Genomic DNA, 18,198 nt, shown 5'->3' on the forward strand with positions numbered 1-18,198 from the left:
CTCGTGCATAAGATGCTCGTGAGGGCTGGGGTAAAGCAGGTGAGGATACTGGTACCCACACAGTGGATGAGAGAAGGATGTAGGTGAAGATACTGGTGAGGACCCAGAGGAGGAGGCAGAGGACACACAGGTCACGATGCAGGTGGAAAGAAAGCAAGTAGGTGAGCACTTGGCGCAAACGCAGGCTCACTTCAGACTACGTGCAGGTGCAGTGCAGGTGCATGTGGGCACGGGCTCCCCGGGGGAGGAAGCAAACGTGCAGGTGATCCACAGGGAGGAAGGAGTTGCAGGGGAGGAAGCAGGGGATCACAGCTGCCTCTTCCTCCCTCTCCGAGACCTTCCGACTTTGGGAGACACATGAACTCTCAGAGAAGCTTTATTGTGGGGACTGTGGGCAGGGGTCAGTTGGGACAGCCAAAGACAACCATGTTCTCAGTGAAGTTGGCCAGGTCTTGACACAGCTTCTCATTCTCCTCATCCTGGCATTCATCAGCCTCTGGCCACCCTTCCAGCCAGGTGTCCTTCCCGATGATGTAGCTGATGCTGCGGGGAGGACGGCAGGTCAGGATCAGGGCAGGGAAAGCATGGGAAGGGGCGACCCACTGCGGGGTGTGGGGCATGCACAGGGCTGACACTCACTTGGGTTTCTCTCCCCACAGGTCGGCGGACATGCCCCACATGAGGTAGTGTTTCCCCTCCTGCAGCTTCAGGGCTTCTCTGCACTTGATGTGGCTGATGAACCTGCGCTCCTGTCCAACCTGCACCTCATCAGAGCCTGGAAGGGACGGACAGGGACGCTGAGTGGGGGAGGGCAGGGAACCAGCAAGAAGGAAGTGGAAAGACAGAGCACAGACTGCAGGGCTGACCTGATTTGATGATCTGCTCGACGACCATTACGTAATCATCAAAGTCTTCTGACAGCTCCTTCTTGAGAAGCCTGGTCTTGTACACTGATGGGGGAGGAGGGGAAGGACGGTGGGGTCACGGGCAAGGGGGGCTGTGGGGACCCTCAGCTGCAGGTGCACCTGGGCATATGGCGTCCCCAAGGAGACACATGCAGGGTCACAGCCACACGTGCAACAGTCCCTGCCCCCCAGTAACACACCTGCCACATGTCTTCCCACAACCACCACGTCACACAGCCACACACGGCCATGTGCACAATTACACTCACCATAGTGGAGTCCTATGCATAACCTCCCATCCACTATCCCCCACAAGCACTGTCTCTCATCTCCATGGCTTGGCACGACTACAATGTCACACACACAACGGGCAGACGACCATATCCGCTCTCACACTGGCTGCACACCCGGCCGACTCATTAGCGTGGCTCCCCATGCACTCATGGCCCCTCATAACACATTTACACCCACACACACATCGGCTGCAACCACAGGCTGACGTATAGCCATATGCAGCCAGGGGCACTCACAGCCAGTCACACACACAGCCATGGCCACACAGTGTCGCGCACCCAGGCACCCACATGCACGTGCCCACTCACCGTAGTCTACTCCTGGTTCACAGGCCTTGTCCAGACGCTCATCCAGGGTGATCTTTTCATCCATCGGGTGCATGAAGCAGTTCTCTGTGTGATGGATGAGTGGGGGACATGGTTGTATTACACGCGTTGTCCAGGGCCCCCCGCCCCTGGGTCCGTGTGGGTGTCCACTGGGTGTGGGCTTTCAGAGCCCCCTTGGGCCACCCCCATGGAAGGAGGATCCAGGGGTGTGTGTCCACCCTTCCATGCTTCTCTGCACCCACCCTCAGCACAGCGGCACATGTCTTTGTGACAGAGCTTGCTCAGCAACCCATCTTCTTTGTCTGGGTGGTAAAACCGGATGCAATTCTCATCTGTGGGCAGAGTGGCAGGGAGGTGTCAGAGGGCTAGGGCCTCCAGCCCAGAGACCCAGGGGCTTGGATTCCCAACTCCAGTCCCTCAGACCTGGAGAGGCCAGGTCCCCAACCCTGGGACCCTCAGGCCCCCACCTCGCACGGATCCCTTGGACCCTCAGGCCTCCCAGCCCCCCAGACCCTAGGTGGGCTGCTCACCCAGGTTGTAATAGGAATACACCTTGACCGACCCAGGCTGGATAAGCCCCACGTTGAAGTACTGGTGCACCTTGAAGGTCAGACAGTCCTCCTGGTCATGTGAGATCTGGGGGGAAGAAGGAGGCTGGTCAGTGGGGCGACAGGTCATGTGAGATCTGGGGGGCGAGGAGGAGGCTGGTCAGTGGGGCGACAGGTCGTGTGAGATCTGGGGGGGAGGAGGAGGCTGGTCAGTGGGGCGAGAGGTCATGTGAGATCTGGGGGGCGAGGAGGAGGCTGGTCAGTGGGGCGACAGGTCGTGTGAGATCTGGGGGGGAGGAGGAGGCTGGTCAGTGGGGCGACAGGTCGTGTGAGATCTGGGGGGGAGGAGGAGGCTGGTCAGTGGGGCGAGAGGTCATGTAAGATCTGGGGGGAAGGAGGAGGCTGGTCAGTGGGGCGACAGGTCGTGTGAGATCTGGGGGGAAGGAGGAGGCTGGTCAGTGGGGCCACACGGAATGGAGCCCAGCATAGGGTCCTGGGGGTTGAGACAGTGGTGGAGAAAGTGAGGGAGCAGGAGTCTCCACCAAAAGACTGAGAAGCACTTCAACACAGCCATTTTCCACTTATCCAAGGCTTGAAGCTACATTATCCCTGCCAGCTTCCTTTCCTAGTTCAGTGTGGCCATGTGATTGATCCGTTCTGGCCACCGGACTGCTGTCTCTGCCCATGAAAACATCCATGGTTAATGGTACTGAATGCTATATTTAAAAGTTGTTATGGGATGGCACCAGGAGGGCATAGTCGGTTAAATATCCGACTCTTTATCTCAGGTCAGGTCATGATCTCATGGGTTTGACTTTGAGCCCCACATTGGGCTCTGCTCTGACAGCACAGAGCCTTCTTGGGATTCTGTCTTTACTTCTCTCTGCCCTTCCCCTGCTTGTGTTCTCTCTCTGTCTCTCTCAAAATAAATAAACATTAGAAAACTGAAAAGAAAAACTTATTGAGAGGGTAGATCTTAAAAGTTCTCATCACACACACACACACACACACACACACACACACACACGCATTAAAACTATGTGAAGTAATAGATGTGTTAAGTAAACTTATGGTGGTGATCATTTCCCAATATACACATACATCAAATCATTATGTTATGCACCTTAAACTTACACAATTTTATATGTCAGTGACCTCTCATTCAAGCTGAAAAAATAAAGACAGAGAGAGAGACAGAAACAGAAATAGATATGCATAGGTACGTATATGTGACAGGTGTATTTGGAGGAACAGGCTAACAGTTAGTGAATTTGCATACAGTGTATATGGAACTGTGTTTTACTGCTGTGCAATTTCCCTGTAAGTTTGGAATCCTATAAAAATTTAAGTGCACAAAAACTCCAGTACAAGAAAACGTCAACCACTAGCTCATGCACAATCCTCTTTTCTTCCAGGGAGGAGGGGTCCAGCAGAGGACTCTAAGATCCTAGGGATTGCAGAGCCCCAAGAAGGAATGTGAGCAGATCCCTGACTTAGTGTGTGGAGCAGAAAACCCTTCCCTTAGCCTCACAACTGGACTTTACCTGAGTGGGAGGCACAAGACTCTTGTGTTGGGACCCTCATATTCTTGAGAGGCTTATTACAGCAGCTAGTGTTACTTATGCTGACTAATATGGGGTGAGGGGACTTTGGGAATTTTGGAAGTTAGCAGGGTGCATGTGAAGATAGGGAAACGGGAAGATGTAAGTAGGGGAGAGGAGGAAGTTCAAGTCAATGTTAGATAGGAAGGCAGTGACAGAAAGTCAGATGGAGAGCAAACACGGAGAGAGAAAACCCAGGGGGAGCGGAGCAAGGGGAATGCTTTTTAGCACTGAGCAATTTATTTTTTAAACCCAAGTGGCTCCCTTCAAAAGTTGTTTAGGACTACGATGAGAAGTTGGAGGAAGCAAGTGTAAAATGAGGTTGGAATGAGACTGGTCAGAAGGTAAGCTGCTTAGAAAAGATGAGAGGACCTGGGTTGTCCACCTTCTTTTTATGCCCCTTCCCTCCACCACCTAGCAGCAGCAGTCTGTGCTTGGGCCCCTGCTTGGGCCTCATGTGACCCAGATGCAGGCCAGTCTTTTGGAGGTCAGATCCCCATCGGAAGCCTTACCTTGTCCAGGTAGATGATGAGGGTGTTCTTATTGGAGAAGGCCTTGTTAAGCTCATACTTAGAGATGTATCTGTCAACGCCGTTGCTCAGCTGCGGAAGGGTAAGACTTGTGAAAACTGCCCTCAAGCCTTTGTCCACTGATGCCAGCCCCCAAGCCCAAGCCCTTCATACCAGGTCAAGGTCACCAGTGTCAGGAGAAAAGCCAGTCATCATGGATATATCCAGGATCGACATGGTAGCATCCTGGTCTCCCAGGTACCTGAATAGGGCAGGGAGAGGGCACTTGGGTCCCAGGGTAGGGTCAGCCCTGGGGCACAGTGTCTGTACAAGGGGGTCTGGTCAGAGACTGGGGTTACTGGTTCCCACACAGCAGCACAGAAGGATATTAGATTGTGGGAAACACTCCCCAAATGGAATAAAGGAAAGGCAGTGTCATGGTCAAGGTGACTAAAAGCTCAGGCTCTGGAGCCCCTTTGCACGGGTTCAAATCCCAGCTCCATATGACATTTGATGAGTCACTTGACCTCTCCATGCCTCAATTCGTCCAGAAAATGCAGACGAGAAAATGTTACCATGGCCTAGCTCAATAACGCCAGGCCCCCAGCACCAGGGTACAGTAGTCGTAATTGCATAAAGTACGAATACAAATCTTGTCTCTGGATCTCGAGTCCACCAATCATTGTGCAAATCACAGACACGCATCACGGTCAGTGACCAATCACGTCATTCCTTTCGAAGTCTGTCTGTGATGGGTCACTGAGCAGTTCATGCACAGACAGCAAGGCCTGTGGTTGTGGTACTTCCTTATCTCCCAGGGATAAACCGCATGACGTCTCACAAAACTGGTCAACTGGCAGAGGGATCTGCCAGCCAAGATGAAAGGCAGCAGAGAAATGAAGACACTGGAGGTAAAATTTGAAAGCACAGAAACGGAGTTAGAGAAGGAACAGCAGACTGTGCGAATATCACCCTTGCTGCCATTGGAGGGACCGACCAGCTGTCTTGTGACATCGGCCGCTCAAAAGATTAGAGTTGGAAGGTGACCTAAGTTAGAAGGGAGCGTGACAGTTCACTATGTCATAGGAAAGATGCCTGGTCAATCCCTACCCCAGGTGACACAACAGAAGGAAGACCCACAGCACTTTTGGTAAGTGTTTTACAAAGGAGAACAAGAATTGCTTGTTATCTCCATGTTCTAATGTTGTAGTTTACAGCATGCTAAACAAATTCTCATGTTACTGTAATTTCCATTTCTCTGTACCTTCCTAACTGGCAGTTTGAGAGTTCTGAAGCTGTGATAAAACGCTTTAAAGGTCATGCAACAATGGCAACTTCCCCCACTGATTTGTTGACACTGCTTGAATAATTTCAGGTTATGGGGCCATCGCTCGTGTTGGACTGCCAATGCAAGGTGAGGACTGCCTGGGGTACCCACCTCCTGGCAGGTACTTCAGACAATACCAGATGCACAATATGCTCTTAGAAAGGATTAGGTCATGGAAAGGAGAAGTCTTGCTATAGACAGAGGAATGGCCAAGATGACCCCCAGTGACCCATCACTTACCTGGTACAGATGTCAAGGATCATGGTGTCCAGGGCTTCCTGCGGCCTCTTGACTAGAAACACAGACAGAAAAGTGGGAGGGGGGTGTCCCTGGGTCCCAACTCAGGAAGGAGGCAGACATTAGAATGAGGGCGGGGGAAGGGTAACAGGTAGGGTCTTAACTCTTTTACCATCTTCAGGAGCTCGTCGTACATTAATCTTGAGGTCAAAGTTCTTGCAGGTGTGGTTGCTTTTGAGCTTGGCATGGTACATTGTCACCACCTGGTGAGATCACAGGGCAATGCAGTGTCAGCCCACTTGAGTTGAGAAGAGGGTCCCTTGGGGCCAGAGGGGCTGAGAGAAGGCGGGCCAAGCTGGTATGTGTTCCTGTTCCTTACCGACAAGGTGCCTTGTCCCTTCCCTTTAGCTGTTACTACGAAATCCTCATTTTTCTTGGTCTGCAGGGAGCAGGGAGAGAAGAGAGAGGATTTGGGAACCAAGCCTTCCCCTGGTTGCTACTGTCATATGCTCTATTTCTCGCCTGTGGCAAACACTGGTTGTTGTGGAGGGGGACGGCAAGCGTTTGGCGAGGCAGTTGTACCTCTGCTGACCGCTGGAGGCTAGCAGATTCCCAGAGGATGGTGTGCCTGATGGCAGAGCTGCGGCTGGGCAGTTCAATGGATACTTCCAGGTTCAGGTCCTTGTGGTCAGGGACATCCTTCTGGAATTGGGCCAAGGCCTGGAACACCATGAAGGTGGCCTAGAGCCCATGAGAAAGAATGAAGGTGAGCCAGGAGACTGAGAAAGTGGTTAGAACCCACTGGGGAAGGAAGAGACTCAGATCAGAGGGAGGGGGCTACTGGGACTATAGCTTAGGACCCCCTGCCCCAGAGAAGGTGAGGATAAGATTAGGGGTTGTTAGACACTGAGGACTTGTTCTTGATTCTCCAAGGGACAGTGGCTTAGACAAGAGTTTGGACACACTGAGAACAGGTCTAGAATCCACCAGAAATTGTAGGTATAGGACTGAAACTGTAGCACCATTGAAAATATGGCACAACCCATCCAGGGCAGAGTCTAGGACAAAGGTTCGGAGCCACTGAGAATGTGTTTAGAACCCATTTGTGTAAAAGGAATGAAGTTGGAGGGGCGCCTGGGTCGCTCATTCGGTTAAGCGTCCAACTCTGGCTCAGGTCATGATCTCATGGTCCGTGGGTTTGAGCCCCGCGTTGGGCTCCATGCTGGCAGCTCAGAGCCTGGAGCCTGTTTTGGATTCTGTGTCGCCCTCTCTCTCTGCCCCTCCCCTGCTCATGCTCTGTCTCTCTCTGTCTCAAAAGTAAATAAACGTTAAAATAAAAAAATTAAAAAAAAAAGGAATGAATTTGGATCTTGGGGATACTGATCATATGCTCTAGATTTCAAATGGACAGAGACTGGCAGCTTTCCAGGAAGAAAGGGGTCAACTGGAGACTGAGGCTATTGAAACCATGTCCTAGAACCCACTCTCCTGGGTCAGAGAGGCTTATATGATGTCCTAGATGATGTCCAAGAACATGATCTAGAACCCACAGTAAGATGAACTAACACTGGGAGCTGGTGGAACTGAGATCCTGGTCTAGATATCAGGAGGCTCAGAACACAGCTTGGGCATCCAGAATGTAGTCTGGACTCCACCACTGGGTTCACAACTAAAAAATCCTGACCTCTCAATTCCATTACAGCCACTGTAGCTTGTGGGACAGAAGGACTGCCCCTCTTGGTTAACATGTTCTCTGGGAGACCAGTGGGAAGCCAGAGGAGGTAGGCATGCAGGTGCCTGGGGGATATGGGGTCACTTGCCTGGGTGGAGCCGTAGCCCCCTCCGTAGTATCTCTGCTCATTGAGCCAGCTGGCGATGGGACGTACAGAGTCAAAGTCTTTGAGCACCAGCAGGGCCAAGAGGGCATAGGATGTGGCCTCCACGTTGTAGAGGCGCTTGCCAGGCTCCTCCCAACTTGTCTTCTCTGCAAAGAGATGCACCACCCCCCCATCCCGTTCCCCATGCTCACTGCACAGTCCAGCCTGAGATGGCTCAAGAAAACTCAGAAAAAGACTCACAATAGACTTCTTGGTGTTCAGGTGTCCTGACTGACATCCAAGGCCCTCAATCTGCTGGCTCCTGCCTCACTCTCTTCTTTCATTAACATTCACTCTTCCATTTCAATTCTCAACTGCAGCCCCACTGATCTATAGGAGATTCCCTAAACTTTCCATGGTCATTCTTACTTTCTGGGCCTTTTCACATTCTGTACCCTCTATGTATTCCTGGTTAATCCCATCCTGCACAATTCAGCTTCAATGGCACCCCAAGAGTTTGTGAGGCCCTCCCTCTGTCTCTTAAAACATCATGTGCTGTCCTGTCCTAACACTGTGATGCTCTATAGCAATCTATTTACTCATTTGTTTCCTCAACTGGAGTGTGAACCATGTTGGCAGGGGCTGTGCTGTATTCACTGCGATGTCCCAAGTGCCCACGAAAGCACTTGTGGCAGAGATCATCATTAAAAAGCATTCCCTCCTCAGGGACACCTGGGTGGCTCAGTCGGTGGAGCTTCCAACTTTGGTTCAGGTCATGATCTCACGGTTCAGGAGTTCAAGACCCACATCAGGATGTCTGCTGTCAGCACAGAGCCAGCTTTGCACTCTCTGTCTCCCACTGTCTCTGCCTCTCCCCTGCTCATGCCCTCTCTTTCAAAATAAATGAACATTAAAAAAAAACAAAACAAAACACTGCTCCCTCCTCCTGGGCACACAGTTGCAATGCATCTCCCATATGTCTTTGCAGGCAGGTGCAGCCACATACTGAACTCTGGATGATGGAATGGACACTGGCAATGTTAGGGGCCCCTTCCATGCCTGGTCTACCTCCCTTAAACAATCCACCTGACCATTTCCCCTTATGCTTAGATGGAGTGGATCCCAAGCACCCCGTGGTGGCAAAGTCATGAAAAGATAGAGGCCCAGATCTCCACACGACTGTCTGGAAGAGAGCTGTCCACCAACAACAAGCTTCCATTGTGCTAAACCACCTCAGTATATGTACTGACATATGTTACATCAGTGAGTGCAAACCTGATGCAGTATATTACCTGAGCCAATGATTAAGTGCTCACTATGTGCTGGGCACTGTGCTAAATTCCCTATGGCATTATCTTATCTAATCCTAATTACCCTTGAGATAATGACGACAACAACATCGGAATAGAGCTCTCACTGTATGCTAGACCTTCTACCTGCATTACTCCTTCAATCTTGTCAACCACCTATGATGTAAGTATCTTCTTCAGATGAGGTCCAGGGAGGGTCAGTGACTTTTACAGAGTCTCACAGTGAGAATGTGGCAGAGGGGAATTTGAATTCGGGTCTGTCTGATGTCGGAGCCCACGTCCTTGTTCCTGTGTCATAGCAAGTGCTCCAAACATAGCTGTTGAATGAATGATGCTACCTTCTTGTGTAGCTTACGGTGAGGATTCTGACACCTCAGACCCATTCAGCCAGCAGGGCTTAGCACCATCCACTCCAGGTCAACCTGAAGCTGCCCATCGTAGCATAGCTTAGAGCCACACATGCCAGCTCAAGATGACCACCCCCAAACCCTGGCCATACATTCCTTTGTACTTCACCAGGCTGCCACTCACCTTTGGCTGTGCTCAGAAATTTTTCGAGGAGATCTTCCTTCAGCCTGCCTAATTGGGCCAGGGCATAGCCTGCAATAGCCACAGAATATGGCCTCCGCAGGTTCCTATAGTGGAATTCAATATAATCTCCTGCCTTATTGATGTTCTTTTCCAGGTTCTGTGAGAAAGAGGATTGGTTCTCTGGTAAGTTGGACATTGCAACCACAGAGAGCTGGTAAGCATCACACAAATGCCAATTCTTGGGTATGAGGAAGGATTCTGTCCTTGGGACATATTTGTTTAGAATCTTTTTTTTTTCTTTTTTGGGTTTTCCAGATATTTTAGTATCCATGAACTGCCTCGTTGCTGAGTACCTCTGATGTGCCTGGGACAGTTTATATACCCAGTGGTGTTTTGGTAACAGTTTAAGCACCAGCTCTCCAGAGTGTGTATGGGGGCCAGGAGTCTGTTTTATCGCCTGCCAATTACTGTGGTGTAAATGCTCCCACTGTGGGCAATTTCAAGCTACGAACGTAATGGCCCTGAACATAAAGGGGAGAATATGTGTCGCAGATAGACACTCATGACCTAGCATGACCCAGCTTCAGCACCCCACTGGGAAACCTCTTCTCTAATCATCAGCTTCACAGCTAACACTTACTATATGGCAGTCACACAGGCAATCGCTGAACTTCAGGATCCTATGGGGTTGGCATTATTTTCATCATCATCTCTACTGCACAAATGACAAGATTGAGACCCAGAGAGATGATGGAAGGAGGAAGACATGATGTGCAGCGTTCGCGAACTTTCTTGGTGTAAATATTACCGTGGCCAATTTCAAACTATGTGGAGTCAGTGAATGCAGAGTTGGGGGGAGGGGGGCAGTAGCACAGAAGTAGATAGCATTTCCACCTAATAGGTACATAACCTCGAGATGGATAGATTTGTCATAGATAATGAGGGAAAGTAATAAAACAATCAGGAAGTGATGAGTTTTGGGTGTTTCTTACCTTTGCTTTTAATGCTTAGTGTTTAGTCTAAAGTCAGTTTACATAATTTGCTTGAAAAGAATGATTGTGTTTAACAACTGGCTTGTGTAAGTCCTGGAAGTTTAACGGTTGGCTTTCACAGACTGATCCCAGCACACTCTTCATCTGCATCCCAGTAATCTGGGTCTACAGCCTATGCTATACTCAGGCATAGTGTTGCCATTTTGTAGAAGAAAATGTTGGTGCCTTGCAGCAGAAACTAATCCTTTCCCCGCCAGCTGCCTGTCCTCTATCTACTCTTGACTTTTGCAGAAACTTCGGTCTTTCATTCACTCGGCCACAGTGGAAGCAGCCATATTTGCTCAGTAAGACCTACTTCCTGGCCTCAGCTGATTGGTCCAGGTATGACCACCTGACCCCGGGTGGGCCAATCAGAATTTCCCCTATGGGAATCTGAAAGCTCTAGGTTTGGTCTGGCTATTTCCCCAAGGAAGGCAGCCAAGTTCTGCCGGCCAGGCTGGGTGGCAGGGAGAGAGGAATTATTGGGCCCAGAACGGCCTGGGTCCCTCTGAGCCCCTCAAGTCAACAGCCCTGTCCCCTCTATCTTGAGTCCGATGAAGGGAGGGGCAGCTGCCTGAGGTAAAATCCTGGGATCTCCACCTTGGCAAGCTAAGGTCAAACAAACCACTCTCAAACCCCAGGACAAAGCAGAGGGAGTAATTGCAGAGACTCTCGGGAGTCCACCTTTCTAAGCTTCTCTGCTTCAGAACCAAAACCAGAGGAAAGAGACAGCCGTGAGCCAATATTTGTGATCACTTCCTTTTTGGGGTCATGGGCCCCTTGGAAAATTTCCTAAAAGATCTCCTGAACTAAGAGAGTAGCCTTGATGTGTTCTTGGGTCTGGGTTGTGCCTTTTCTTCAGGGAAGCAGCAAGGTATGCTGCACTGATCATGTAGCAGTGATGGGGAAAGCAGGCTGAGGGGGCTTTTGTTGAAATTGACTGACACTCTCTGGACAGGGTAAAGCAGGCAGAAAGGACCCATTCTTTGATCTCTTTCTGTCTTAGTTTTCTCCTCTGTAACCTGGGGATAAGAAGAGTAGCCTACGTCTCGGACTCTTAGAAGGATTACAGGACTTAGCATGTGCAGCACTTAGATGAGCATCTTAGTTAAATGCTCAAAAAATGCTGGGAATTATTATGGTTTTATGGGCATTATGGCTGCTGTGGTGGCTGCTATTGCACTGGGAGGACCGGGAATCACCCTAATGCAACACCTCACCCTCCAAGGTGGATGTGCCATGGGTAGGGAGGCGAGAAGGAGACGGTGGCAGACACTTACATTGACCCTTTGCTTGCAAATATCTTTAGCCTCTTCCAATGCAATGAGAACAAAGGCTGTGAGGGACACATCCTTCTCCTCATTCTCTTGGTAGCCACCCTAGAATGGGAAGCAAGAAACAAGGATAGTATGACCACTGTGTCCCCCATGCTGACCAAACCTCTTGTAGGGTCAGCAGGTCAAGGCAGGGTTGAGTCTCTCATCAGTATCTCCCTAGGTGGGCCACACTTTTCAGTATTCATTGATTCAGCAATTGTTGCTGGTGCTGTGGATAAGATGGTGGGCAAGAACTAGACGCCAGCCCCAACCCCCACAGTGCTCCCCATCTAGTAGGGGAGACAGACATGAACCAATTGGCTCACCAGTAGACATATCATTACAAATTGATGAGTGCTGTGCAGGAGGAGAAGTGGATGTGGCATTGAGAATGGACAGTGGCAGTGTGACTCAGTTGTGGAGATCAGGAAAGATTTCCCTGTGGGATGACCAGGGTTGGCATGCCAGACAGTGAGAACAGCATGTGCAAAGGCCCCATGGCTGGATAGAGCAAAGCTCTTTGCAGTACAGATGGCATGTGATGGGGGTAGGGGGATGGTGTGAGATTGGAAATCTGAAATGTCAGGCTAAGGCAGTGATTCTCCACCTTATGCATGCATCAGCACCTCATGGCAGGGGGAGGGGGGGTTGTAGCAACTGTGATTCCTAGGCCCTACTCCTGAAGTTTCTGATTCCTGCATCTCAAGTCTATATTGAGATCATACTTTTCTAACAAGTTTGAAGGTGATTATGCAGCTGCTGGCCTGGGGACCACATTTGGAGAACCACAGCTGGGACGGGTTCTATATTTTCAGAGTGAAGGGGGAGGGACTTCGGTGTGGCACTAGCCTCTGAAGGTCTCTGGTCTTCGCACTGGGAAAGTGACACTCTCAGCTGAAGGGGTAGCCTTTCTCCTGTCTATCCTGTGACTCCAGTCGTCCCTCCCCCAGCTTGCCCGAAACCCATGCTTCTTACAGTCATAGCTTGGGACATTACGGGCGCGTCTTCCCGGAAGACCCCGTCGGGATTCTGCCTGTGAAGGATCAGCCATTTGACCGCCCCGCAGATGACATCGGCCTGAATGGCAATGAGGTTTGAAGCCAGAGAGAAGACCTTGACCACGTAGGCTGTCAGCCTGTGGGCGGTACAAAGCCTCAGCCAATCGCCTCCGGGATCCAGAGACTGCCATTCCAGGAAACCAATGAGCAGAGAGGGGCGGGGCCTACAGGCTGGCCCAGCCTCCCCACCCAAGTCAGGCGCCAGCCTAGCCACAGGGGGCGCTTGATGTCCACAGGCCACGTGGCAGCTCAAGGTGGGCACCGCATCTCTGTGGGCTGAAGGTCCATAGCACAGGGTGTTCGGGCGACACCTGGCTGGAACGCCCCAGGCGGGCCTGCTCAGTGGGGTGCCAGAACCGCTCACCAGGTGCTGGGCTTCCTGTCCAGGTAGGCCGCATAGGCCGAATTGTCCTGTCTGTAGGCCAGCTGCTGGGAGTACCCTGCAGGGAAGCCAGAAGTGTCTCCAGAGGAGCAGGGGCTGAGTGGAGGGGCTCAGGGGACAAGGATTCTCTGAGGGGCGAGACAGGGGTTCAGGGAGGAATGAGGGGGCTCAGGGCTGAGCAGGGAAGTCTGCTAGAAGAGCGGAAGGGGCTTCTAAAAGGGGAAGGAGTTCTCAGAGGAGAGGGGTTCAGAGAGGCGAAGGATCTCAAGGGGGTTCAGGGCAAGGGGGCCTCAGGGAGAGAGGGAGTTCTAGAGGGCTCAGAGGGGCCCAGGGTCTCAGAGAGGGCAAAGGTCAAGGGAGGTCTTTGAAAAGAAGGGATCCTGAAAGGGGAGGAGCTTAGGGGAAGGGCGTGGCCTGGAAAGGGGCCTGGGTCTCAGGGAGGACCCTGCTCTGGAGGTGGCTGGAGCAGAGAGGGTCTCCCAGGCAGACCCACCGGTTTCGATGAGCTGCAAGGCTTCCTTTCGCTTTGTGGGTCCCAACTTGTCCCACTGGTCCGTTTGGTCCAGGTAATGGACGGCAATGACCGTGGGCGTCATGCTTTTCATGTTCTGCTCCCCACAGCCCGAGGGGATCACAATGAGGTTTTTCAGTCGCTCCGCGTCGATGGCATCCTCAGTCAACTGAGCCACCGGGGTCCCTGCAACCGGGCGGGAGGACAGGGCTCAAGCAACTCACCCACCATGGGGTGGGGTGAGAAGGGTCAGGGCTGTCCCCAGCGATCCCAGGCTCCAGGCAGCCAGTGCCAAAGAGGTCAGGGGCAGTTGGGGGCTGAGGGGACGTGATGGTAGGAGGTAGGAGGCGGGGGTAGGGGAGTGGGGAGGGCGTCTACATTTGTAGGGAAGGGGGTCTTATGCTTCACAGAAATCTGCTCCCTGAGCCTCTTGTTACAAGTGGCAAATTAATTCCAGAGCAATCGTCACCAATACTTAGATCATGCTTCATGCTGTTGCCAGGCGCTGTTCTAGAGAAACATCATACAGTATCTCATTTAATCCTCTCAACAAGCCTTTGATATAGGTACTATTATTCACCCCATCACAGATGAGAAAACCAAGGGTCTCTCCCCAAAACCTTACAGCTTACAGGTTACAAGGTGCTTTCCCAGGAACTTCTTTTCCCTTCTGGCTCCAGTCGTCCAACTCAGGCAATTAGTTCCAGAATTTCCTGCTCTTGAACTATACTGTTGCTCATTTAAGCTTCTCTATCATCAAAGGCTATTTGCTGAACTAAATACTGCCTGGAACCCTGTATAAAACAGATCAGGGAGGTGGCCTGCTGTTCTAGCTGTAGTGGAGGCAGGGGATGCACAGTAGCATATACACACAGAATTAGGAGAAATTAGGCCCCCTTCTCCAGAGCTGTGCCTTCCTGGGCGAGGGTCAGTGGCAGCTCACCTTGCAGGAGGATCCTGGTCTCTGAATCTGTGTCTGGTACCTGGTCACTGAGGTCTATGGCGTGGACCTCCTCTCGCTGCACTCCGTCTGCCAGTGGAATGGGAGGGACCCGTGGCGTCACCCTCTCCCACAAGGCCCTGCCTCACCCCCTACCCCACACCCCCAGGTCTCAACCCTTCTGCTGTGGTTGACTCACTTTGGCCCCGGTTTTCTGGATCCAGTGTGTGAACGGCTACAGTTTTGTTGACTCTGATCCCTTCAGGCTGAACAGTGTTGGGATGGGATGGGGGAGGGGGAAGTCAGGTGAATGAAAGAACAGACACAGCTGATCAGCAGGGCATGGGCACGATGGCATCACCCATCCTAGTTCTGTGACTGGGAGTCAGTTTACCCCCACTGCCTCTCAAATGTCCTTAAAAGAAAAGAATGTGCATAAAGTACTGAGTACAATGCGTGGCACTTAGTAAGCGCTCAGTTAAACTAGGGGCTATCTTATTATCAATGTCCCAAGTGAAGCTCTCCTTCCATGCTGGACTGCTGCTGTTTGTGCCCTTCCATCACACATTCTCCTTGAAGCTGGTACTAATGCACACATTTTCCTTTGGAGACCCAGTCTCCTCCATGGCATGCTGGTAAACATTTGATAGCCATCTCTCCAGGAAGAAAAGATCCTGATTTGTGGCACTGGCAGTTTCCATCCTGCGAATATCCCTGCCACGGTAGATTTCAAGCTACCAGCATCAGAGGGTGCAGAGTTGGGAGTTGTGGACACACTGGCTCTGGGGAGCCTTGTGCAGGCTCCAGCGCCCTCTTGGGTTTCTTCCCATGTTGCCACACTGAGCCACACTGGGACCCCTGATAAAAGGGATAATTAAGATTGTGCTCCTGGGGGCGCCTGTCTGCCTGGATGGAAGAGGATGGGATTCTTGACCTTGGGGTTGTAAGTTCGAGTCCCACATAGGGCGTGGGGATTACTTAAAAATAAAATCTGAAAAAAAAAAAAAAGAGTTTGTTTCCATTAAGGAAAGAAATATTATAATAAGTTCTAGTTTGGGTATAAATAAGATATTTCACTGTAAATAACACTGTCAGTTTTAAATCATTTTCTTTTTCTTTTTTTTTTTTTTGAGTTAGTTCTGTTATCCTTTTTGTTTTTTTTTTTTTTGTTTCAATATATGAAATTTATTGTCAAATTGGTTTCCATACAACACCCAGTGCTCATCCCAAAAGGTGCCCTCCTCAATACCCATCACCCACCCTCTCCTCCCTCCCACCCCCCATCAACCCTCAGTTTGTTCTCAGTTTTTAAGAGTTTCTTATGCTTTGGCTCTCTCCCATTCTAACCTCTTTTTTTTTTTTTTTCCTACCCCTCCCCCATGGGTTTCTGTTAAGTTTCTCAGGATCCACATAAGAGTGAAACCATATGGTATCTGTCTTTCTCTGTATGGCTTATTTCACTTGGCATCACACTCTCCAGTTCCATCCACGTTGCTACAAAGGGCCATATTTCGTTCTTTCTCATTGCCATGTAGTACTCCATTGTGTATATAAACCACAATTTCTTTATCCATTCATCAGTTGATGGACATTTAGGCTCTTTCCATAATTTGGCTATTGTTGAGAGTGCTGCTATAAACATTGGGGTACAAGTGTCCCTATGTATCAGCACTCCTGTATCCCTTGCGTAAATTCCTAGCAGTGCTATTGCTGGGTCATAGGGTAGGTCTATTTTTAATTTTTTGAGGAACCTCCACACTAAATCATTTGCTTTTTAATGTTTCATTGTTATTTCAATGACTTTAACATTATGGGGGAAAATTAACCACTAAACAATTTCAACCATTAATAAAGACACGTAGATGGGTGCCTTCATTTGTCCTTTAGCTTCAGGCTCCTATTGTGGTTTGACTTGGCACTGTCTCTATTTAAAATTTTGATCTTTTGTGTATCATGGATTTTTTGGCATTAATTTTGATTCCTTACAATATTGCATTAAAACACTGTTGCTCTTATGATCTCACATTTTGCTTGAAAATATTAAGGAAAGATGATATCAGGCTTTATTTTTATTGAAGACTTGATCTCCTATTATATTTGAGAATGTTCATCACTAGGAAAGAGTGAAAATGTAAGTGTTTTGCACTTACTCACCCTAATCCTGGCCTTGGTTCCAAACTTGTAGGACTCCCAAGCATCCTAAGCTGGACACTGGACACTCTTGGTGTCTCAGAGTCAGTGTCTGCAACCTGGGTTGACAGCATGGTGAGACAGGAGCCTCTCCCAAAGGACAAGGGACTGCAGGTGCCCCCAAGGACTCACCACAACCTTCAAGGGTTTCTTGACACCATCCATGAGGAAACGATTGTAGACCGCAGCCTTGACCTCCACCTCATGTAGACCGACCTTCAGAGGCACGAGGAGAAAAGGCACGGCTATTGAGGACTTGGCTGGGATTTCCAGAATCTGCTGATATGGTTTCCTTGCGGTGGCCAGGCTGCAGAAGGCTGGGTTGTAGAGCAGGGTCACCCTCGCCTGCCAGGGAGAGAGTATCAGTCAGGGGGCAGGTGCCACAGCCACCTCCCCCAACCATCCAAGCTCTCCATCATACCTCTGCCCCCACCCCCCCGGGAACCCACCTTGAGCTCCCCAACATCCTGGTAATTGTAGAGCACGGCTCGGATCTCCACTTGCTCGTTGCGCACGACGGAGTAGGGTAGCCGCAGGTCGATGAAGAAGTCTTGCATCACCGTGACCTCATAGGGGTCAGCCACGCAGATCCCTGCCCAGGAGTGGAGTGTCAAGGGAAGGAGGTGGACAGGCTCTCAGTGCTTACCCCTCACTGCGGGAGCTGTGTCAGGCTCAGCCTGTGTTTGTGCAAGCCCAGGGGCTAAACAATTGCACAGGTGACACATTAGCGATAGTGGTGGCAGCTGGGAGTCACTGTCATGTACGGTTTCCATTTTCTTCTTGTAGTTTTACTCATAGGTAGGTGTGCAGGGGGAAGGGCTCGAGCACACCCGAAGGGTCCATACCTGGGCCCTCCAAAATGGTAGCCTGAGCTCTCTCTGGTCCCTGGGCACTTGGAATGTGGCTAGCTCAGAAAACTTTTTAACACATGTTTGGAACAATTTGCATACGCCAACCTACCTTTTCAGCTGTACATTTTGCAAATCCTACAATACAGATCAAAGTATTTCCAATGAAAGGCTAGGGGCGCCTTTCCACTGACTGGCTCAGTCAGTGGTGGGTGTGATTCTTGATCTGGGGCCATGAGTTCAAGCTCATGTGGAGTGTAGAGATGACTTATGAATAAAAATAAAATCTTAAAAATAAAAAGGTGAGCACCCTCCTTGAGATGCTCTGCAGACATAAATATGTACTAGATTTCAAAGGCTTAGTACAAACAAAAGCAAAATGCATCTTTCACAATTTCGAGATATTAATAGGTTATTCTTAAATATCAATAGATGATTATTATAACATTATCATTAGAGTGATGGTGGGTTTTTTTCAACATATTTTTCAGCATATTTTTTCAACGTATTTACCACA

At 50.2% G+C, this 18,198-nt stretch overlaps 1 protein-coding gene across 1 annotated transcript in view; it reads right to left on the minus strand.

The window, feature by feature from the left end:
• Positions 1 to 360: 360 nt before the first annotated feature.
• LOC147570827 (complement C3-like) overlaps positions 361 to 18,198 on the minus strand; it is a 40,220-nt gene continuing 22,382 nt past the window's right edge. The window contains exons 20-41 of the mRNA XM_086696756.1: positions 17,283 to 17,425; positions 16,966 to 17,178; positions 14,843 to 14,909; positions 14,647 to 14,733; positions 13,686 to 13,889; positions 13,175 to 13,250; positions 12,728 to 12,887; positions 11,717 to 11,815; positions 9,406 to 9,562; positions 7,568 to 7,731; positions 6,330 to 6,488; positions 6,127 to 6,186; positions 5,920 to 6,010; positions 5,751 to 5,802; positions 4,358 to 4,445; positions 4,187 to 4,276; positions 2,056 to 2,161; positions 1,768 to 1,857; positions 1,508 to 1,591; positions 867 to 950; positions 640 to 775; positions 361 to 543 (exon numbers count right to left, since the gene is read on the minus strand). Of these exons, the coding sequence (XP_086552882.1) occupies positions 402 to 543; positions 640 to 775; positions 867 to 950; positions 1,508 to 1,591; positions 1,768 to 1,857; positions 2,056 to 2,161; positions 4,187 to 4,276; positions 4,358 to 4,445; positions 5,751 to 5,802; positions 5,920 to 6,010; positions 6,127 to 6,186; positions 6,330 to 6,488; positions 7,568 to 7,731; positions 9,406 to 9,562; positions 11,717 to 11,815; positions 12,728 to 12,887; positions 13,175 to 13,250; positions 13,686 to 13,889; positions 14,647 to 14,733; positions 14,843 to 14,909; positions 16,966 to 17,178; positions 17,283 to 17,425 (2,552 nt within the window). The 3' untranslated portion in view covers positions 361 to 401. The remainder of the gene's footprint in view (positions 544 to 639; positions 776 to 866; positions 951 to 1,507; positions 1,592 to 1,767; positions 1,858 to 2,055; positions 2,162 to 4,186; positions 4,277 to 4,357; positions 4,446 to 5,750; positions 5,803 to 5,919; positions 6,011 to 6,126; positions 6,187 to 6,329; positions 6,489 to 7,567; positions 7,732 to 9,405; positions 9,563 to 11,716; positions 11,816 to 12,727; positions 12,888 to 13,174; positions 13,251 to 13,685; positions 13,890 to 14,646; positions 14,734 to 14,842; positions 14,910 to 16,965; positions 17,179 to 17,282; positions 17,426 to 18,198) is intronic.

This window comes from Puma concolor, unplaced genomic scaffold, assembly GCF_028749965.1.
Source record: "Puma concolor isolate L17-30 unplaced genomic scaffold, mPumCon1.1.hap2 unalloc_scaffold_86, whole genome shotgun sequence".
Lineage (NCBI taxonomy): Eukaryota > Metazoa > Chordata > Mammalia > Carnivora > Felidae > Puma > Puma concolor.